Source organism: Chaetodon auriga, chromosome 13 (genome assembly GCF_051107435.1).
Source record: "Chaetodon auriga isolate fChaAug3 chromosome 13, fChaAug3.hap1, whole genome shotgun sequence".
Lineage (NCBI taxonomy): Eukaryota > Metazoa > Chordata > Actinopteri > Chaetodontiformes > Chaetodontidae > Chaetodon > Chaetodon auriga.
Genome location: NC_135086.1, coordinates 3,623,116 through 3,646,742, shown reverse-complemented (window position 1 = coordinate 3,646,742; position 23,627 = coordinate 3,623,116). Strand labels below are relative to the sequence as shown.

The window sequence follows — 23,627 nt, the reverse complement described above, 5'->3', positions numbered from 1 at the left end:
TGTCTTCTTCTTCTCCTTCTCTTCTTCTTCCTTTTTGAAGTTTGATCTCAGCTGTACAGAACCATCCAGATGTTTTTATCTCTTACTGCTGAAGCTGTTGATCTGAACCTGTGGCTCCTTCACTAACCTTCTCCTTGTGCTCCTCCTGCTCCTCTCTCACACAGCCTCCACAAGGACCAACAGCCGCTTCGAGCACCTGTACAAGGTGAGCTTCGACAACGTGACTGCGTACCTGCAGAAGAAGCAGCAGAGGCTGGAGGAGCAGCAGCTGAAGAGGACGAAGACGCACGAAACCAACGGCAACAAGAGGGCCAAGACGTCCGCCACTGGATGTCAGACGTCCGCCTGAACGGACACTTTGAGACGAGCGCCGTGATTTCCTTTACGATGCTTTCAGTGTTGAATGAGTTGAATGTGTTTGATGGAGCACGTGGAGAGTCGGCGCGTCACCACGAGGCCTCCAGAGATGATTTTTAGGTTGGATTTTTAGAAATAAACATGATTCTGTTTCCATCGTTTGTGAACGCACCACGTGCCCTTTTCTTCTCTGACTTCCTGCTCACTCCTGTGCTCTCCAGAGCTGATCCATCGTTTACAGAAACATTCAAAGCTGCAACGCTCAGTCAAGAAATCGAGTAGTTGATCGAAGGAGAATTAATTGACAACTGTTTTGATTGTTTTTCAAGCAGAATGTCAAATATTTTCTGCTTCTTTGTCATTTCTGACGGTAAGTGAAGAGTTTTTGACTGTTGGTTGAACAAAATAAGCAAACTGAAGACGTCACACAGCTAATCGATTAATCATAATGATCGATAATGATTCAGTAATCATCCTTGTGTTTTGTGTTTGCACTGGGTACAGAGAAGGTTCAGACACTTTTGAAGAGGCATCACATCAGGGAGCGGAAACTGATTTTGTAATTAAAGTAATCCTTTTATTTTTTTATAGGAAAGAACAAAAGTCACTAAAAATCTGTACAAGCTGTAAAAAACAACACATTTCAAATAAAAAACCAAGTTATGTATCTAAACATTGTTCAGTGAAGTAGTTTGTGCTGTACATGTGGACATTTCCTGAATTCCCTTCGGGCGCTCCGTCTGATCCTCGACGCCGTCGGCCGTCTGTAACGCCGTCTCAAACCCGGTCCTCGGTGTCTGTGACGGACTGGAAATCCAGATCCCACATCCTGCCGCTGCTCCGCTCTCTGGCAGGCGAAGCAAGGCGGGGATGGAGCGATGGAAAGATGTCCGTCCCGTCTCGAACCAACAGGACTCAACGCCACCTCGCTCGCTGCTGCTGACACAGAAGAACTGGTTATATAACTCCTGCTGCTCTGAGACCTGGTCCAACACTGACAGCAGACACAGGAAGCTCTGCTCCTTCTACCTCTTCAAAACCGGTTACTTCTTCTTCCCACCCATGGTCAAGTTCTCACTCTTCTTCTTCTGCACCTGCAGGAACATCATCATCATCATCATCATCATCATCATTGTCATCATCAGTCACAGCCGAAAAACAAAACAAACGAGATGCGCTCAGAAACCCTCTGACCTCATTCATGGCGTCATCGATCTGTTTGAGCTCCTCGTATCGGTCTCTCGACTCTCTGAGCGGCTGCACCATGGCCTCGTCGATCTGTGGGAACAGCTGGTGCACACACACGCGCGCACACACACACACATTACTTTGTGTTTATGTGACTGTTTGTTAAAGTTTCTCTGCCTCGAGCTGTAAATGAAGGTTTCAGTCACACAGATTAACTTCACTTGAAACACATTGTCTTGTGGGATTGTTAGCTTTGGTGACACGTTTTCTGTTGCATTCTGGGAATTTTTCAGGGAACTATACACTTCTCAGACAGTAAATACAGTGTACTGTGTCGTGAGTAGGAAGTGAGGTATGTTCTTTGTGAAACGCAGACAGAGACATTGCCTTGTTTTTGAAATATGAAATAAGACGTCGTCTACTCGCAGCATGTTGCTCCAGATCTTGTTTTTGGGTCTCGTCCCTTCAGTGCACACATTTCTTTTAATGACTTTTTGTCCTGTAGAATTTAAATCCACACATTCTTTGCAGCTTTAAGTCGAAAAACTGTTTTCCAGCTCAGTCTGTCACAGGTGAAGCCTCCTCATCTTCACTTCAAACAGACTCCGCCTCTCTGAAAGGCTCTTTTATACCCAGTCATGTGACTCACCTGTTGCCAGGTAGCTTGATTAGCTGAGATGCTCCACCAGCTGTTTCCTGTTAGCATTTCACAGCTTTTCCTCTTGCTGCATCAAATTCATTGTCTTTGTGCTATTTTCAGGTAAATACACAGAATCCCAACTTCTTAAGAAACGGGGGTGTACTTGAGTAAAAGTACTGCAGTACTAGAAAACTGTACTTGAGGTATTAAATGTAAAAGTACTGTGTGTGCAGTAAAACGTCTCCTGTGTCTGATCTCTGATTCTCTGTGAATTTATCAGTGTGTTCATACTGAAGCTTCAATGTCAGAGCAGCATGTTACTGCTGGAGCAGCTGCAGGTGGAGCTACTTTAAATACTTCATATACTGTCAGCTAACCAACGTAGGGGTCGGGCCCCTCCAAAGGGTCAGCAGATCAGTCTGAGGGGTCGTCAGATGATTGATGGGAAAGAAGAAAAAACTTCTGATACAACAGATTCACAGAACTTATTCAAACGCTACGAGAGTTAAACACGTCCAGAACCAGGGCTCTGTTACTTCGACCTTCGTCATCGCTCACCTTCATCACAGTCTCAAACATGGGGATGAGGACGAACTTGATGAAGCCGATCTGAGCCGTCGGCTTGGTGACCTTTTCTCTGTCCATGAACGGAGCCACAGGAAGCCCCTCAGCCTTCTCCCTGTCGCTCTGCGCAGCACAGACACACAGACAGGAGGACGGACAGACAGACAGACAGACAGACAGGAGTGAGTTTTACTTATGTAGCCGAACATCACAGATCATACGAGGCCTTGCGGGGACACGCTGGACACGCTCAGACCTCTGATCAGATAAAACTGTTAGCATGCATGGAACCTGAGGACGAGCCGCAGAGGAGGGACTCTTCTCCAGGACGGACAGGAAACAGGAGTCTGCAGTGTGATCTACAGCGACTCACCTGCATGAAGTACTCCTCCAGCAGGCAGTCCACCCACGGCTCAGCCACCTCCATGGGCCGCACCTCGTTGGAGATGTCGCAGCACTTGATGAGCACCATCTTCAGCTGCACAGAGCGAGGTCAAAGGTCACCGTGTGTTAGTAATTTCACTGAACTGAAGGGTCTGAATGTTTCCCGTCATTCTGTGTAACTTCCCTCTAATCAGGGAAATGAAAGCGTGCTCTTACACAGGTGACGTGCTCCTCGTCCGTGTAGTCGAAATTGTCGACTTTCTGCTTGAAGGAGTCCAGGATCTCCCCGTGCCGCGCCATGTCTGTGGCCAGGATCAGAGTGATGGTTCCCTGAAAGACGGCACGAGGTCAAACAGCTCAGCGGCACAAGAAGAAGACGGAAATATGTTTGTATGCATTTGTCCAAAGTTCATCCTGACACACACACGCACGCACACACACACCTGTCGAATCTGTTTGAAGGCCTCGGGGTCAAAGTTGGAGAAGATATTGCAGTCGGGCTGAGAGAAGATCTGGAAGGCCACGGCACAGTGATGGTTCTCCAGAGGCGAGATGTCGTTATAGCGAACCGCCAGCTCTGTTCTGGCGTTGATCTGGTACCTGGATGATCGGGGGGGGGGGAATTGAGGAAGTGAAGAAATGGAGGTGAGAAAGGTGTCTGCAAACCTGTGTGTGTGTGTGTGTGTGCGCGTGTGTGTGTGTGCGTGCGTGTGCGTCTTACGTGTTGTTGAATCCGGGGTGATCCAGATCGTGACACACAGCAGCTGTCATGAGAATCAAAATGTCGACCTGAGTGAACTTCTCCTGGAAAACAAACACACACATTTATATCAATGAATGTGTGTGTGTGTGTGTGTGTGTGTGTGTGTGTGTGTGTGTGCTTCATATCAATCATTAATAGCGATAATCAGTGATAATAAAACCTCCTGTGAATAGTTGCCCTGACAAGAGAGGGAGGAGGACGAGGAGACTCTCCGAGAGGAAGAAGCTCCTTTTTTCTCTCTCCTTCCCCTTTTCAGACAGGTGTCTCCCCTTCATCACACCCTCCTCCTCCTCCTCCTCCTCCTCCTCAGCCTTTCAGTCTTTCCACCGAGCTTTCCCAACCCCCCGATGTCTCGTGTTTTTGACTTGTTTTTGACTTGTTTTTTAGCTGCTTTTATCTGTCGGGGGGGCTGATATTCTGACCTCCCCTCCCTCGTATCGATCAGGCTCTAGAAACCCTGAATCCTTCCCGCACATTTCCCATCATGCACCTCCACAGCGTCTTTCAATAGAGCCTCTCTGCTGGTCGTGACGCCAGCTTCCTGGCTCCTTTGAGCCTGTCTCTCGGCTCTTTGTGAAGAATGTATTGACGCTGACGCTAAAATGTCACGACATTTAAACATCTGGACACCTTGACCTTTCGCTGCTGTCTTAACATAACTGGGACCAGTGGTGACGTGAGCCTGGAGCCACGTCCCGCTCTGGAGGAGCTTCGTGGTCACCTGCAGGCTGCAGAGGCAGATCATGCTGTACATCATCTGGGTGACACAGAAGCAGTGGCGGAAGTTGTGGAAGGGGTTGTTCTTGTAGTTGTCATGAATACAGAGCTGCCAGGAGAGACAGAGAGAGGACGGTTGAGACCCTCGATCACAAAAATCTCCAAAACTTCAGATCCAGTTTGTCAGACTCGGAAGGCTCTGGGTCCAGGTCTCACCAGCCATCTCTTGAGTGTGATGGGGTTGATGTTGAAGTCTTTGACTAAGCCCAGGTCATGGTACATGTGCTCCAGACAGCTCAGCATCTGCAACAACACAGGCGTGATGAGCTCCACAGGCTGATAAATGTCCTAATCATTAACAGCATGTCCACTGATTAATCCTTCACAGCGTCACCATCAGCTGATTGATCAGTAATGATTAATCATTTAACTTGATGAAAAACAAATCAGAGGATGAATGACAGCATGAGTCTCACCTCATTGGGCTCCCACTGCCAAGCATCGAATGTAGGCAATCTAAGAGCTTCTATTGTCTCCTTTGACAGGTGGTACTACACACACACACACACACACACACACAGGGCAGCAGGGCAGACGGGGGGCACAGGGAGGGGAGAGAGAGACAGGGGGAGTGTGGTGAGACGGGTTCAGTCAACTGCTGTCTCACCTCATTGGCCTCCCACAGCCAGACGTCGAAGGCGGGTTTTTTGAGGGCGTCTATGGTCTGCTGTGACAGCATGTACTGCAGGTAACAGAGCGGCAGTTAACCTGTCAGGCTCCACCCAGCTGGTGGGGGGGTCTGCACACACCTACACACACCTGTATACACCTCTGCACACAGCTACACACACCTGTATACACCTCTGAACACAGCTACACACACCTCTACACTCATCTACTCACACCTGTATACACCTCTACACACACCTCTACACGCCCGTATACACCTCTACATACACCTGTATACAGCTTTACACTCATCTACACACACCTGTATACACATCTACACTCATCTACACACACCTGTATACACATCTACACACACCTCTAAACACCTGTATACACCTCTACATACACCTGTATACAGCTTTACACTCATCTACACACACCTGTATACACATCTACACTCATCTACACACACCTGTATACACATCTACACACACCTCTACACACCCGTATACACCTCTACATACACCTGTATACAGCTTTACACTCATCTACACACACCTCTAAACACCTGTATACACCTCTAGACACACCTACACACACCAAACTCACTTCACACTGACCTACTGATCTGCTTAGCCTGATCTATAAAACTGGCCAATCACATTTTCACACCGGTCACATGATTCAATCAATGACTTCTGGTTTGACTTTTGTCTAAACGTCCATGTTGGACGTCGTTTGGCTCCAGGGGCCCCTGAGGACACGCTGCTGTCAGCAGACTCACCTGGCTAACAGAATCAGAGGGTGGAGACACTCTTACCTTCGGGTAGGACGGCACGTCTCGGCGAGGAGTCAGCTTCTTATTGTCCTCCAGGAAGTTACTGAAAAACACGGAACAGGATAAATCACAATACTGGTACGAATACTACTACTTCTACTACTACTACTAATATAACAGTAATCAGTATTTGTCATAGTTTAGTGCATAAATAAATGTTCATCACATGGTCTCACAACTACTACTGTTGTTATTACTGCAGTAATACTGAAAATACTGCAGTAATACTGATACTGCTGCATTCATACTGATACTACTGCAGTAATACTGATACTACTGATGAAGCCAACAGATCAGCAGCTGATTGTAACACACAGTAATCAGGATCAGCCGCCACAGTTCGTGATAAAGACGCCTGTCCTCTGTGTCCTCCAGGCCGTCCTGTTGGACAGACTCAGAGACTCTTGAGCTCGTGTCCTCATGTCACCTGTTGTTCCTGGACACCATCTCCTCTCGGAGCTTCTTGATGTCGTTGCGACATTTCTCGATCTCCACCACCTTCATCCCCTCCACTGCAGACAGACAGACAGACAGACAGACAGACAGAGACAGAGAGAGAGAGAGACAGACAGATGGACAGACAGACAGACAGACAGACAGACAGGCAGACAGACAGACAGACAGTCTTCATTAAACCAGCTGAAGTGTTCAAACAATAAACCAACATAGTCCTGAAAATACATATAATCAGGGAAATGTACTTGAAGTACTCAAAGTAAAAGTACTCAGAGCAGTACATGTCCCCTGTGACGGTCCTCCTGTCACAGGGGACATTCGGTATCATCAGATTATTACTGGTAGCTGCCAACTCGCTGTCCAGAGTGTCTGATGATGATTAATGAATGACAGCAAATGAACAGCAGCCAATCAGAGCAGAGGTCAAACAGCAGCGTGCTGTCAAACACTGCAGTGAGGTCAGGTAACGGTAACACTGCAGCGTTAGCATCAGCCAATCAGAAGGCTCCGTGAGGTCCATTCAAACGGGCTGAGTGCCATCACTCCCAGTACCATAATCACACTGTGATACTGGAAATGTTCCACATGTTAATGTGTGATGACATCACACCGCTATGCACAGCAGAACCAAACATGGCTGAATGTGACGGCGACACATCGACCTGCTCCTTCTGGAGGAGTCGGCTCCAAAAAGAGGAGCGGAGCCACAGAAGGAGGCAACGCAGCAAACTCAAAGCTGAAGCTGAGAAACCTGCAGACAGACACTTCTGGTGTCATCACTGCAGAAACACGCTGAAACACTGTGATATTATTTTGCTGGAGGATGTCTGGGAGTCAGAGGGAGGTGGAGGAGGTGCAGCCCTCCTCTTTGAGCCACCAGCAGCATCAACATGACCAGCTGTTTGTGGTCTGAGGCGCCTCCCTGAACTCTCTCATGTCTGCCTTTCTCTGCTTCCATCAGCTCTCCTCCTCCTCCTCCTCCTCCTCCTCCTCCTCCTACTGGAAACACTCCAGCTCCCACTAAAGTGGTGACCATGGCGACCAAAGTGATGAGAGGATGGAGATCAGTGTGGGTGCCACGCTGTTGCCTTAGCGACCAGGTATCCAGGCAGCTGGCGTGTGAAGTGGCCGCGCGTCAGTCGTGAGACGAGCGTCCACCGACGGATTCGGCTGGACGTCCGTCCCACAGGGTCACACTGACGGAGGACGTCCCAGCGTGAAGCAAACGACCTCAGACAGAAACAGGACGTCTCGTCTGCTCTGGACACCTGCCGCTCCAGGTGTGTCTGACTGACCCCCCCGAGCCAGCAGACCCTTCAGGCGTCTCCCTTCAGCTTCAGAAAACTTCAGGGACGTCCGCCTCATAACTGAGCATCAATTAATTAATGAGCCTTCATGAAGCTGAAGGGAGACACCTGAAGGGTCTGCTGGGGGGGGGGGGGGGCACTGCACAACTTACACAGTTCATCCACCAACCTCACACACTCTGTGTTTTACACATTATCTGCACCACTGCACGTACAGTCTACAGTTTACACAATTTATCATCTGAAACTGCACAAACTTTTTACTGTAAATACCGTTTGTATACTTAGTTTTACTGTATCTTTTATTATATTATTATAATATTATATAATGTGTGTTATACTATATTATAACACACGTTACGTAACTATATATTTAGTTACTTTTTACTGTTACTTTTTCTGAATAGTTGTATACATCCTGTGTTTGTCCTGGTGTATGTTTAATTGCTACTGCAACAAAATAATTTCCCAAACTGGGATCACTCAAGAAGCAGTCTAAGTCTAAGTCTAAGTCTAAGTCTAAGTCTAAGTCTGAGTCTAATTAACACCATTATTCATGAAAATCACATCCTTCTAACACAGACTCGTCCAGACGTTCAGACCTGTTGATCACCTCTTCTTCATCACTTTGCTTCAAAAAGGAAGCTGAATGCAGCAGAGTTGGGGAAATCGCCATGGTGACCAAAGCAAACTCGTGTTGTCATGGTGACTGAGAGGGTCAGCACACGGGGGGGCTCTTATGAAACCGCCGCCGCGTCACGTGTGAGACTCCAGCTGCTGATTTCTGTCTGATTTTAGCTGCTTTGACTCGAGGTGCAGCTCACATATTCGGCTTGACCTTTATCTTCAGTCGCGGCCTTACCGGGAAGGATGTCGTGATTGCAAAATGGCAGCTGATTAAATGTTCCTGCAGGTAATTACCAGGACAGCTGGCCCGCTGAGAACACTGGGACCTACATTATAAAGAGCTGGCTGTGACAGCAGCTTTATTGATCGTGTTTTACAGCTGCCTTTTATCTTGGGACAGTTCACACATGTGTGCTGAGAGCCAGGATGCCATCAGAACAAACTTCCTCCTCGCAGTTCATAAAACCAGAGCCTGGACGGCGGCAGCGTTTGGCCGAGCCGCAGAGGGCACCGCCGCGTGACCCCGCGGCACTCGGTGGGGTTCCCCCCATGAGGCTGGAGGCGGGTTAGTAGACCACACGACCTCTTCGGCTTCAGCTAATCTAATCAGGGCCTCATAAATAATGTCACGGCCGCTCAGGGCGGCCATGACATTAAGACACCTCCACCTGTAATCAGCTGTGTTCAGTCTCTGCTGCTGCTGAGCATCAGCTGATGACGGCGGAGCGGAGACACGGCAGACTTACGCTCGACTCTTTTCTCCAACATGGCGAGGCGGTTGGTGACCTCGGTCTTCAGCTCGTTGATCTTGAACGCCCTGCGGACAGGTGGGCGCAGGTGGGAGAGAGTTAAGGAAGAGACCTGCTCTCTATGACAACAAACACATGCAGGTACTTTCTGCTGCAGGTGGATTTTCAGACACAGAGAAGGATTTTAGAAAGAGACAAACGAGGACGGCAAAGCTGAGCGAAGACAGAGCGACTGCAGACGTACAAGCAGGTTATAAAAGCAGGCGAAGATAAAAAATGATACAAAATCCGACAGCGACCATCAGCGCCGTCGAGGGTTTGATGAGCGATCGGCTGCTCTGTGTCTTTCTAAAACATACAAACACACAGAAACCCTGCAGAGCTGCAGTGATTAGAGCTTCATCAGCGTCCATCTGCAGGACCTTTAAACAAAATCAGAAACTGATTCGTCAATAAAGGAAATAATCAATGCAGCCCTAGGATGTGTCCTTCATGTAATTACTGTGCGAGTGCCAGCGCCTCCTTTTATCAGACTCTGTTATACAACTTCATATCATATCTGCCTGTTCACCCTGAATCAGACACACAATTAGCTTCGCTCTAATCTTTCAGTCTAATGTCCTGCTGCATTCTCCCTTTGGACTCCCGTCCTGCATGCATTGTGCGGCTGCAGCCGACGGTCGCCCAGTTCAGCCCCCTGAACATGGTGTAAGGTGAGAGAAGCAGCAGTGAAATCAGGTCTGGAGTCAGCCGTAAAGAGACGCAGCAGCACCACATGACACTGCTGCTAACTCTCAGGATGAAGGCTTAACTGAGACGCGGAGGCAGTCCTTAAAAATCAACCAAAAGACGCATCAAACCAAGCCGCACTTTCACAGCTCACCGAAAAAAAAAACAAATCAGCAGCCTGATTAAAAAGGTCGAAACATAAAAGAGAGTCAAAGACACAGAAAAGTGAGACAAACATGCACATGTGATCCTTCAGCCATCAGTCAGCGGCGAGGACGAACGCGTTCAGTCAGCGGCTTACCTTGAAAACTGCTCTGCCACCTGCGTCAGTACATTCTGAAAGAGTTCCTCTTTATCTGCAGAGAAAGCAAGCGTGGAGCTGTGTTACATATACAGTACACACACACACACACACACACACACACACACACACACACACACACACACACTCAGACGTGTCTATGCTAAACAGCTTGAAGCCACTGAGGCAGAATGTGTCATTATAAATACAACAGCAAGTAGAAGTACGTTGCATCAACAGTCCTGACACACACACACACACACACACACACACACACACACACAGAGGCACCTTACATGTACAGTACACACACGCACACTCACACAGAGGCACGCAGAGGTTATGTAAGCCAATCAGAGATCGTCAGATGGCCAAAGCAGCAGATGGCAGAGCCAGAAGACGAGAGGAGACGAGATAAGTGAACCGTCCCCGTGGTCTCACCATCAGCGACCACCGGCTGCAGCGAACAGGAAGCTGTCGACACGATGTGTTCACAAACCACCTCTGACTCCTCTTTTCACGCACCGGGAGCAGCGTGGACACACAGCAAAGCCCTGCCATTGGCTAAAAGCTCCACCGCTGTGGGTAAAGTTCAACGCCGCTGGCCAATAAACAAACAGCGAGCAGAAACTGTAAAGGGAAAAGAAGATACGGACGCCTGGCGGTGTGTACGCCGAGTTCGCCGCATTCCATCTCTGACACGGGGTCAGAGGTCACACTGAACACAGCGCTGTTAGAAAATTCCTCTCTGTGATTAATTAAGCCGAGTGTCAGCGGGAGCGACTGCAAGTGAAAGCAGAGTACACTGTGTACAAATACTCTGTTACATGCATTCAAAAGTTTACTTCAATGAAAGTACAGAAGTATTAGAATGAAAATGAACTACAGTATGTTTGTAGAATATTAATATTAATATACATTATATTATTGGATTTATTATTGTTGATGCAGTAACATGTACGTTAGTGCTGCAGGGGCTAAAGGTGGGTCTTATTTTTTACTTCACGTACTACTTCATAGTAACACATCACAAGGTATTTGTTGATTAAATCTTATATTATTAATCAGAATCTTAAAAGTACCAGAAAAATGTATTGAAGTACAAAGTACACTATGTATGTGTAAAGTAGAGGAAAATAGAAAAACTCAAGCATAGTACGAGTACCTCAACATTGTACTGAAGTACAGTACTTGAGTAAATATACTTAGTTATTCTCCATCATGGTCACTGTGTCAGTTTGTAGATTACAGAGTCATGACTTCACATTTCCACCTGACCAATCACAGATCGACGTCTTAAACGACCTGCGTGATGTCATAGAAAAGGAGGAGCTAGAGGCCAACTTCTGGGAGCAGGAATGTAAACAAACATGGCGTCCACAGCGGCGTTTGTGTGTCTACACACGGAGAGACGTGAGCGCTCTGAGGCATATAAACAAATACAGATCCAGTCTTCAGTCTTGGACATGTGACACCTGAAACACCGTCACCTGGTCTGCTTCACCTGCTCCACCTGGAGATCTCACTGATCCCCACCTGATGAGGTCTGACAGGAGTCCACTCCCCCGTCACCTCGCTCTTACTGGAGGAGTGGAATAACGACACAGCGGACCAATCAGCGACTGATCGTGTGTCATGTGACTGGAGTTGTTGACGAGTGAAGACCAGAACAGGGTTTCAGGAGGTCAGCGTCTGAGATCTGATGTTCCCATAAAAACACTTATATGGGTTTCAAGTCCTGAAGACTTTTATAGATGTTTACCGAAGAGTGTGTGTGTGTGTGCGTGTGTGTGTGTGTGTGTGTGTGTGTGTGTGTGTGTGTGTGTGTGTGTGTGTGTTCACACCGTCAGCAGCTTTCAGAGACACCGCTCCAGTGTTAAATTGACTCCATTTCAGCCAATTTCCTGCAATTTCTTCTTCATTTATCATGGTGGAGCTTAGTTAATTTAACCAGTTAAATGCTGCTACACAGCATTTCACAAAAAGCCTCAAAACATCTGATTAAATCTGCCATGACTATTAGCGAACATGGAGTCGGGTTTGTGTCAGCTGAGCGAGTCTTCTCTCTCCTTCAACTCTGGTTTTGGTCTCCTCCACCTCCTGAGGGAAATATCTGCTCTTTAGCTGTTAAATGCTAAATTTCTACCAGCTGTTTGCTTTTACAACAAGATGAGAGCCCAGAGAGTCAATCCGAGCGGAGACGTTTGTCTGACAGATAAACGACAAACTGAAAGTCACTTCACTTCATATCTATAGACTTATACAAGACTTCACCTGAGCCTTATAAAGCCTGTCGATCACCTCCACACACTTACACACACTCATAAACACTCTCACACACACACACACACACACACACACACACACACACACACACACACACACACACACACACACACTCATTGTTTATTGGCAGAAATTTGGGTTAAGTGTCCGCCTGAACTCCTGTTCAAATAACAATAACCTTCATTCTGTTTCACTATGTGACATTTCATTTTCATGCTGGTTGACTAACAGTGTTACATGAAGTGATGGAAGAGGTACTTGGATATTTTACTCAAGTAGAAGTAAAAACACTGCACTGTACAAATACAACAAGTCTACTGTATGAAGTACGTTCGAGAGGAAATACTACACAGGAGGTGTTTCAGAGGCAGAAGCTGCTGCCGAGAGACGAACAACAACAAACTGCTTATTAAGGGTAAAATATTAAGAGGTTTGATTAACACTGTCAGTGTGTGTGTGTATGTGTGTGTGTGTGTGTGTGTGTGTGTGTGTGTGTGCAGTCTCTGGAAACTCACCAGCCAGCTGTCCTCCAGTCAAAGGCACCACTCGGTATGGCGATCTTCAACACAACAGGAAACACACATAGGTCAGTTCTGAGGGCAGACACGCTGTACTTTACCTCCCACATACTAAAGTCAGTGGGAAGACACACACACACACACACACACACACACACACACACACACACACACACAAATCTCCTCCTGTTTACGAGGAAGACACTCAGATGATGTTTGTCAAATAAAAGGTTTCAGATTCTACCCGAAGATAAGATAGCACACAAACACACTCACACACTCACCTATTTAAGTGTCCTGTCTAATCAGTGTGTGTGTGTGTGTGTGTGTGAGTGTGTGTGTGTGTGAGAATGCATGTGTGTATAACCTTGGGAGTGAAGTGTTTTGTCTAACGAGATCAGAGAAATCCTCGTCCTTCACATTTGGCAGACGTCGCTCCAGCTTCGCCGTCGGCCTTCCTGTTTTAACTGAACTCTGCGTTTTAACGCTGCGACAAAGGAACGACAACCTTTTTGTTCTGGTCGCGCTGGAACATCTGGATGACACTGGACTGCGGCCTGAAGGTCACTGCGAACCACCAAACCATTTGCATTAATGAAACTGGACGTGTCGTCTTCGGATACGATGGCCTTCAATCTGACTTTGTTTTCACGTGCGGCTTCACAAACTTTTCACAAATTCGTGCCCTCGTTCACAATCTCATCGAACTCTGTTTTATGGCAGCTGTCGGCCATCTTCTCCTCTTGTAAACGTGATCAAGTCATGTGCTGTTTATGGAGGCTGCTTCTACAAATCATTCATGATCTCTGGGTGTTAAATAAAGATTTTTAAAACGTGGACCCCTCACCATCGACCCTTTATACCTGAAAATGAACATGTCAGTGCAGCACGTGTGCATGCAGCTATGTATGATGTGTTACTAACCAAGCGCGATAGCTTACAATAAAATCAAAAGTGAAACCGACAACATCAGGACATATTTCCTAAATGTTTGCAATCATGCTTCTGTATGATGATCTGAGTGATAACATGAAGCTTTTCACAGTACAGACTGTCAGTGTCCACAAATGGCTCCTGAACGGGCATTTTAAAGAGCAGTCATGTTTGTCTGTGTGGCAGCTTTTCCCTGAAGGTGTGCGCACTGTTTACTGCAACTGAGAAAGGCTGCAACAGTTTATAAAGACACACTGTTTTCAGATGACTTTGTGCTGCAATTATGTTCATCTTATTCAATTCAATATTCCTTTATTAGTCCTGCGAGCGCTATGCTACCATGCTATGTTATGTTAATATTATGTTATGCTGCAGTATGAAATGTTCTGTTGTCTATATGAATCCATTTTGTGCTCCTGACTCTCATAAGCTGCATTTCAATCAGCTTTAATTGGCTTGAAAAAGGACACTTTGGACACAGTTGAGGTTCATGACTCAGTGTGTCGGTACAAAACTTTTTCATGACACCAATATTGTGCAGAATGAAATGAGGAAGTAAAGATATTAAATTTGCTTTAGAGGGAGAAGGACGTGGAGGACACTCGTGTGACACTTTCATCTACATGTCATAGTTCTTCTTTATCATATTCGATAGTGTTTATATGCAGCTGATAAAACATGGTGCGTTTAATTTGCTTTCCCACTTGTTTGCGGTCGTCTGTTCTAAAGTTTCACACTGTGGTCCAAAACAAGCTGCTTGGCAGGTAAATCAGTAGCTCAGTTGGAACATGCTGCACTTCCTAAATCTTTACTACTTCCTATTATAGTACCTCTGAAATGTTTTAACAATCTGCATATTCTATAAAAAGAAATGTCAGCATTCCTCTGGTTGTCTCTTGTTTTTGACACACTTGGCAGCGGTATAGACACAGGTGACCTGTTCAGTCACCCATAAAATCTAAAACACGAGCAGGAAGTGAGAAATGCTGCCAGGAATCTTCTCTGCAGGTCAGGCGGTCAAATCTTTTTCAGAGCGAAGACTGTCGATCGCCGTTTCCCAGAAAAGCTTTAGCACGAGCAGCAAACGTTGGAGTAACCTGTCCTGCTCCACCACAGGAGGGCTGCCGGGCCTCCATCAGGTGGATCACCGGAAACCAGCACTTCAATCTTGACCTCTGATTGTGTGTGAATTAAAAGGCTTCAGGTGAACTCGGTCGCAGCTGCGTGGCCTCTAACACAAACCTGCAGATGACACTTTATGGCCGCTCATCGCAGCAATATGTTAACAGCCTGGGAGGAAGGACGCTGGGATTTACAGCCAATCAGTGAATGTGTGCCTCAATCACACAGCAAGCTTATGGACTAAACAAATATTCTGTCCAACAATCAATGAATCAATACAGACATCAGCAGGATGCAGCTTTTCCAATACCTCTCTGTGTTGTGCGGCATGGTGGGGTCGATGGACACCATGGCGCCGGATGAATCCAGCAGCGACAGATTGGTGTTCCTGCACCAAGACAAAAACACATCGAGTTTTACTGGACGTCGCCTGTAAAGCTGGAAGTTAACCTCCCTGACTGACCCATCAGAAACCTCTACGTCCTGCACACTCATGAAATCCAAAAACATGGTCATACTCTGACTGCTGCAGGACCTGCTAACGAGCAGGAGGGTGGGATATAAATTCAAGAGACGTTAAAGGTCTGGTTCTAATCTTCTGTCAGAGCAAAACATCCACTGAGTCCTCCTCCAGGGAGCGATAACGTCCGCAACAACAAAAACAAAGTCACACAATGATGCTGCTTCAATGGAGTTTCTCTAGAACCTGCTGGTAATGATTTAACAGTTTGGATCCTAATAATTCTGGAGTAGTTTGACGATGTGAGGTTTCGCAGTACCAGAGTTTGTCGGGGTTTGTCTGTTTTCGGAGTTTACAGTCATGCTAGCAGCTCTGTGTGGACGGACAGCATCACCACATCGCCTCCTTGTGGAGCACAGATAAAAGATGTCCAGGCGTCTGCAAACCTCAGCTTTACAAGCAGCAGCGACATCAGAGGAATATTAAGCCTTCACTGATTACAGGCTCGTTCACAGAACAGTTAAATTAAGCTTTAAAGCAGAGGAGAGTCCACCGAATGCAGGTGTTAACTGTGAGCACTAACACAAATAAATAAAATCACACCAAAAAAAATGAATCTCTGCTGAGAGGAATGTGCATAAAAACCATCAATCCCTGCAGGACTGGAGACCAGTATGTGGAAGCTAATGGGGACACATGAGTGAAGATTAAATTCCTTTCAGTACTGCACTAAAAAGCACAAATAATGGATGCAGGCGTGAGCAGCTGCGCTGGATTTCTGAAGCTACAAAAAGCACGAACTGATCCGTCAAACGGTGTTTCCAGATGTTTCTTCTTCAGTTTGCAAACAACCCACTTCACCACAAGCAGGGAGGGCTTGTAAATGAAGACTGTTCATACTCAGATTACACAACGGAATAAATCACGACTGAACGGGAGTCGCCTGAACTCTACAGCGAGCAGCAGAGGACACACTGAAGCCGTGATTCAGCTAATGACTGCGGAGTGAATTCAGGACACGGAACAACTGTAACAGTGAACGAACCAACATCACTGCTGGCATACGTGTTAAATGTCAAGAGGAGCTTTCATGGGAGCTAATTATCGCTATGCTAAAGCTGACAGACAATGAACAGAGCGGTGTGTGTGTGTGTGTGTGTGTGTGTACCATGTATTCCTTATGTTGTGGGGAGGTTAAGGTTAGCGTAACTCTCCAGGAAATGGATGTAAGTCTATCTAATGTCCCTGTGTGTGTGTGTGTGTGTGTGTGTGTGTGTGTGTGTGTGTGTGTGTCTGTGTGTCTGTGTGTCTTTGTGTGTGTGTGTGTGTGGGTACCTTGGCACACCCAGCGCTGTACAGAACAGCTCCTTAATGTCACACGGGCTGCAGAATCTACTGAACACCACCTGAGGGAGAACAGCACACACACAATCACACTCGATGAGGGTATTATTTATAATCCAACAGCTGACGCACACGTGACAAAAGGACAAAATTAAATCCACGAACAGCAGCAGTCGTCTGAAACCGGACCGGCTGGACGACTTTATCCAGGCTGGCAGACCAAAGGTGGGAAAAAGTCACATTTCTAATCATTACAGATGATAAGGGAAAGAAACGCCAGCTCAGGTTTGTTTCTTAACAACTTTAAATAAGCAGCTTTAACAAGGCTTCGTGCAGGATTCAGCTTAAAATCAAGTTTATCTGCAGCAGGTGTCTTTGCAACAGAAGCAGAGTTAACTGCATGTAGGTCACAGTCACTTCTTTTTGTATGAATACTTCCTTCCCACTTGTACAACCCTCTGCACATCATGAACTTTGTCCATTTTCTTTTACTTTTCACAGTTCATGATGGAGACTAAGAGGAAAGAAAAGTTAAAATACTGCAGGTGAGACACGATTTCATGCTGTGCGTTCTTTGGTCTGTCTGTTAGCGTGCTAGCCAGTTAGCACAGACAATACGAAGAAAAGCACTGAGCACATCCCTTTGCAACTAATGAACGTGAGCACGAGCGTCATTAACTATTAAATCATTTATTTGAGTTAACAACACTTGTGCGACACCAGATGGCGATACATGAGCTGCCCTGCTCTGCCTCTGATTGGCTGACCCCTAACCAATCCCGCTCCCGATGTCTAAACACACCCAAGCCAACCAGCGAAGGCGATGAGTGCTAACCAATCAGAGGCCTGGTAGGGCCGGTCATGACTTCCTGTTTTATGATGAAACCTGATTCCAGGAGCTCTTTTGATGTGATTCACGACATGAAACGGTCTGTTTCAACCCAGACCACCAACCAAACAACTGAAGACAGGTTGAGAGACGGTCCCATCTTCATCCACCACAACGTCCTCCCTGTGTGGACTTTAAAGCTCTTCGTATCAACTCACCTTTCTCCCAGAAAGGCTTCTTCCAGAAAGCCTTTGACAGGGCTTTCTGTCAGAAAGCCTTAAGGAAAACTGCCTCTACATGAAACAGACATAAATTTGTCAGTCCATAACTTCACACCGAGCATTCAGAGACTGAAAGACAAAGAGCACTACATAGAAAAGAGTGTGAACAGCGTGATTTCAGACAAAAACCAACAATGTGTTTGTCCGTCTCTCAAAACATTCCTACTTCTCCACATTCTCAGCTCCGAGCCCATTGGTTCTTACTAATGACATAAATAAAAACACAGTTTAATTTCTAAAAAAAAAAAAAATAGCCTGAGTATTAAAAAAGCTAGCCACAAAAGGTTTCAGCAAACTTTACTCAAACGGGAGGAAACCGTTTGCATTTGCTGGGACTATTTTCAGCAGCGAATTAACACACATTCAGTGAGTGTTTGTGGCAGCAGGATGTGTGTGTGTGTGTGTGTGTGTGTTCATGGTGATGGAGGAACATGTCAGCCGGCTCACTGATGTGTTTTTAATCATTTTTGGACGATAATGGAGTTCTACAGCTCAGAGGAAGAAGATACAGCTTCGTAATGAGCAAAGACGTCGCTCCATTTTTCATCTGTTCAACTCTTTTGTTTTCTAACGTGACAGCATGACTCTGGTCTGTGGTCTCGTTTATTCTAATGAGCAAAATCTGTGCAAAAACCAATAAATAACGACATTCATCTGCATGAGACAGATCACACGGCTGAGTGCAACTAAATCTAATTTGGAGGACATTATAAATCAGCTGCTTTTTTCTGCTCGTGCAGATGTTTACAGCATGTTTTTGTACTTGTAATTAAGCCTGAGCAGACTAACTGTGCTCCTGCAGCAGGATATTATCGCTCTCCTTCCTCCTCTGTGTGAAAGTGGAGCAGTCGGCCACTGGGGAGACGCTCTGAGTCCGAGCGTGGAGGCTTCCCACGCTCCCGGCTCTTCTGCTGATTAAAAAACATGCACGTCGCAGCGCAGAGGCAGTAAATATTTCGTGTTTTCCGTCTTTTTTCCTCTTACTGCTTCATAAACAAGGTCAAGCGCCGTCTGTGAACATGACGAACAACCCGTGTCGGCATACGAAGAGGGATGACCCACATAGATAACGAAGGCGTTTGCATGTGATGGCATCGAAGACCTGCAACCGGCAAGGATGACACAGGGGGGCCTGGCAGCGTTAACGACGCTGTCAGGAGGGTGAGCGATTGTGGAGGAGAGAGGTCAAAGAGCACTTCAGCAGTCTGGCAGTGGCAGCCCGGCGCAGGTGGAGGAGACAGAGGTGGGTGGAGGTCAGCGGACGGAGAGCAGCACTTCAGAAACATCAGCTGCTTTTTCTTCCTGCACTCAAACACAGTGCAGAACCGTTTCATGTCCCAGGCTTTATGAACTGAGCTTCATGTGTCACCCTGCCTCTTCTTCTCGTCTTCTCTGCTGTCTTTACTGTTAAAACCAGCTCAGAAAGCACCAGTTAGTAATTAGAAACTACTTTATGGTTTTACATACATGAGATCAGATACAAACGTCCTTCCTTTCACAACAACGAAGCCTCGTCTTTGGGCCCCAGTTCTCCTTTACAATGAACACAGATCATCAGATCTGCCTCCTCCTGCCTTTGTTTTTAGTGTCTCCAGCACAAAAACACGATGCTGAATGTTGAGCTTTTGTCATAAAGAACAGAAGAAGACGGTTAAAGTGCTGCACCTCTTTATTCAAGAAGAACGAGGACTGAAAAGGAACCGAAGAGGGAATTAACACTGAATGTAATGAGCCTCCTGCAGGATAAGATGAGACGACTCTGACGAGTTAAATCCTTCTCAGGATGTTTTAAAGCAGAGCGTCATTGTTTCCCCGCAGTATTAATCACTGCTAAATAAATTCATGCGCTCGTTTTAAGATGCCGCCACTGATTTCAATAACAAACCCCACTTTATCATAATGGGTCCCCTGCTGCTGCCGCTGCACGCATCGGCCGGGAAGACGACGCCTCGCCATCAACCAGCACCGTTCCACTGTCATGTAAATAAAAAAAGACGCCGTATTCAGACCCGATCACGCAAACAGGACCTGAATAAAGACTGGAGACAACAAGAGGAGGACAATGACTGCAGAGCTCACGACGTCGACGTAACAGTGATTGTGATACGAGCTGCTATATGAAAAGTGCAGCTGAATATGCAACAGATGTATAATTTAAAACACAGAGCGTCTTCAACTGCAGCTGGAAAACAGGTGTGTGCGTTCAACACACACGAGGGCCGAGCACATCCTCACCAATCTGAGCTCATTTCGGAGCCAAATGAATTCATTGAACCTTCAATCTGCAACCCTGAACTACAGCTGATGTGACATTAAAACCTTGTCTGAGCATTTCCAGTCTGACGACGGGCGAACGTGATCCAAAGTACAAACAGATCAGGTCAATACAGAGGCTTCGGCTGCTGGTGAGACATCAAATACAAACACACAGAACATGTTAGCCGCTCAAAAAGCTGCTGCTGTCCAGGAAACGTTCAGCATTTCAGCGAAACATCCAGCTGCATGAACCCTTCAAACAAGTCTGCATGAAGAAATGACATGTTTAGTGCGGTGGACACACACTCCGTGTGAACTCCATGAAGAAGACACAACGCAATAAATGCAAAGTGCCAGCGAGGCATAAACCTCATTATATGGCCTTTTATGAGCTGCCTCTGCTCCTCCATTGGTTTGTTAATGTAAACAGAGCTGAGGCTGCTCTCTGCCTCGACACTCAGGCTGAAGAAAGAGCAAACCTTCCTCATTAGCAACCAATCATGTGGAATTTACACTGATGACGTGCGTGTCTTTAGCCGTGTGTGTGTGTGTGAGATGTTTTATTAATGAGATTTAATGTTTCCTCTGTGGCAGCCGTGACTCAGATCATAATAAACCTGGATGTTCTGGTGGGATCTCTCGCTCTTGTGGTTGAGGCTGACAGCGATTTAGCTTGTTTTTTCATATGAACTGAGTGACTCTGTGACCCTGAGCAGGATAAAAAGGTTCAGTGGATGAATGGATGGATGAAGCGAGCTGAAAGGAGAAAGGAAAGCAGCACAGTTTGGCCTGTTAGAGCTTTCATTTTGTGCCGTGAACCCCAGCGGTTTGAAAATCTGTTGGTTTACAGTCTAACATAAAATGCTGCTTCAGTTTTAATCAACCTTCAGTCCACAAAACCCTCTGCAGACGCAGCTCTACCAGGACTCTTTAAAGTCCAATGTTTCAGCTTCTGTTTGAATGCACAAACAGAGAAATATTACCAGCAGATCTGCAGCCACATTACTCTGATTTCAGCCCACAATGCTCCGTAGATAATGGATGATTTCACATTATCATTATAGGGCAGTGAATGAAAAACAGCATTAGAATTACAGCACAGTAATGTCAAACATTTATGACATTTATTCCAAAGCTGTGTTAAAAATTAACTCGAACACGGCTGTCGTCGATACAGCAGAGCAGGAGTCACTTCAGGTGTCTACCACAGGACAAACTCAGGAGACACAAAGCTGTCCGCAGAGCAGAAGCTACCTGAACGACAGTGCTGATCAATAAAGTGAATTAATGATGAACACAGTGCGAAAGATGACCTGAAATATGAAATATCACTTAATTTAAAGACTCAGCGTGCAAACACACGGAGGTCTGCACACATGGTCCACGCATCCATGTGCAGTTTGTGTCCACTTCTTCAGTGGACATCAGCTCTTCAGTGTTTGAGTCTACGTTAGCAGTGGAGCTATTAGCTGTGTGGCTAACGTGCACACTGCTATGTTTGTTATCTTTCACAGATCATATCTGTCTATCTGCAGGTCGCAGGTGAAGTCTGCATACACCTGCTTTCGTCACAGCTGACTCGTGGCAGCAGCGTTTCCTTCAGAGTTTGCAGGTTTTATTCTGAAACCACGAGGATCCAGAAGCGAAGACCAGCTCTGAGCTGCAGAACCAGCAGCCGTCAGGCGGGTCAGGGAGCGACCTGGAGGCTCCACGCTGTCGATCTGTTGTTGGATGAATGAGTTGCGTGACCTACATTCTTTCTTTCTTTCTCCATCTACATGAGAACTGGATGTGTGTTTAATACGCTGAATACGTGTGTGTGTGTGGAGTGTATTTAGAGGTCAGAGCCTGAGTTACTCTTCAACCTCACAGCTCTGCAGCGTTCAGAGGGACCAGTGGAGCAGAAACGACGTCCACAAACAAACCTGTGACATTATTCTGCTGTTGGGACTTTAAACAGTGTCCAGTTCACAAACACACACACACACACACACACACCATCATAACTACGGTCTCTCTGCTGATCACACTATGCTCGGTATCATCATATGACAGACAGATGTCACATTTAGGCTAAAGGCCGTACCTGTGTGTGTTTGTGTACTTGTACTTTAATGTACTACTTTTTAGTTTATAATGTACTCACTTTACTGTAAATGGTACACAGCACACAGCAGTAAAAGCAGACCTGCTGCTCCCTGTGTAACTCAACCCAGCCTCAGATCTCTGCTGCGTCACAGCAGCCTCACAGGGGGTCAGTCATGAAGCTCACGGTGCTTTTTAATCACAGCGTGCTCTCTGAGACCAGGAAGTCCAGAAATGATCACAAACTGCTGCTGACAAAATGAAACCCTTCACATTTCTGTGACATCCACGCCTGGCCTTACAGAGAGTCTATCTGAAGTCTGCTTTCACAGTTTGTGATCCTCAGCTTCACATGAAGTGACTTTAAACTGCTTGGAGTCATTTTTCCGTCTGTGCAGCTTTGACTGAAGACACTGCAGACTGCAGCCACCATGACGCCTCTGCCTCCTGTGCTACCTGCAGCCACTCACTACGGAACTCTATGGGCACTATTAATGAAATCATTAATAATCAATCATTGAATTATGAACCTAATTAATAACATAAATAATGAAAAACTGCAGAATTAATATAAATGAACCAATGCCATTTCAATGATATTGAGGCAGGTTCATTCAATATAAACAACGGTGATGATTATTATTAAAATAATTATCTATGAATTTCTGGCATTATGGTCACTTTCATTTTAAAAATGACTTTTTCTTTTAACTGATCATGTCACTTTTCCTCCTGTTAAACATCATTAAAGTCCTTCTGTCCACTCAGACGTTATTCTGTGAGGACGCATCACTTCATCTTAACTTCTCCGTTCGACTCTTTTCGGACTGAACGCTCTTTCTTTCGTCTTATTTCGTTTCTTTTTTCATGAACACTGTTTTCCTGCCGCCTCCGCAGAGTTCAGGGTGTCGTACCTTCTGAATCCTGCCGTCCACGTCCAGGTAAATAACCCGGTAGGAGGATGAAGCGGAGCCCATGGTCCCTCTCCTCTCCGCCGCGTCGGTGCGTCACTGTGCGGTTCCTGCTCCGCGCTCCGCGTCGTCCCTCCGTTCCGACTCCCACCGCCGTTAAACACACCGAGGGGGGGTCAGAGGGGAGTCAGCGGGCCCACAACATCCCACCCGCCTGCCTGCCTGTCAAACACACCCGCGCCAAGTCGAACTCTTCCTCCTCTTCCTCTCTCCGCTCTGTCACCTGGCTACCTGAACGCATCTCATAAAGACT

General features: G+C 46.4%; 2 protein-coding genes across 3 annotated transcripts in view; one reads left to right on the top strand and one right to left on the bottom strand.

Moving 5' to 3' along the window:
* Positions 1-1,030, top strand: part of wdr4 (WD repeat domain 4) — a 5,680-nt gene extending 4,650 nt beyond the window's left edge. The window contains exon 11 of the mRNA XM_076746535.1: positions 165-1,030. Within this exon, the coding sequence (XP_076602650.1) occupies positions 165-349 (185 nt within the window). The 3' untranslated portion in view covers positions 350-1,030. The remainder of the gene's footprint in view (positions 1-164) is intronic.
* Positions 916-23,627, bottom strand: pde9aa (phosphodiesterase 9aa). 2 transcript variants are annotated; one of them, XM_076746534.1, is made up of 19 exons: positions 23,318-23,627; positions 16,944-17,014; positions 15,459-15,536; positions 13,091-13,134; positions 10,290-10,344; positions 9,257-9,327; positions 6,548-6,632; positions 6,103-6,163; positions 5,090-5,164; positions 4,830-4,916; positions 4,618-4,722; positions 3,855-3,937; positions 3,577-3,733; positions 3,350-3,463; positions 3,123-3,227; positions 2,744-2,872; positions 1,552-1,647; positions 1,387-1,451; positions 916-1,293 (listed from the first exon to the last, which is right to left on the bottom strand). In XM_076746534.1, exons 1-18 carry the CDS (start codon positions 23,378-23,380, stop codon positions 1,401-1,403), a joined length of 1,530 nt encoding a protein of 509 aa, XP_076602649.1. In that variant the 5' UTR covers positions 23,381-23,627; the 3' UTR covers positions 916-1,293; positions 1,387-1,400. The 2 variants fall into 2 exon arrangements, with proteins under 2 accessions (XP_076602649.1, XP_076602648.1); XM_076746533.1 differs by lacking the exon at positions 5,090-5,164 and adding an exon at positions 5,281-5,355 and having other exon boundaries at positions 23,318-23,621.

Bases quoted from the DNA above. Each gene is read 5' to 3' on its own strand.
- pde9aa (XM_076746534.1), bottom strand. From the start codon at position 23,380: ATGGGCTCCGCTTCATCCTCCTACCGGGTTATTTACCTGGACGTGGAC. The intron at 9,328-10,289 runs GTAAGCCGCTGA...ACCTGTCCGCAG, and splicing joins GTGGCAGAGCAGTTTTCAAG to GGCGTTCAAGATCAACGAGC. The intron at 3,938-4,617 runs GTGACCACGAAG...TTTGTTTTCCAG, and splicing joins TCTGCCTCTGCAGCCTGCAG to GAGAAGTTCACTCAGGTCGA.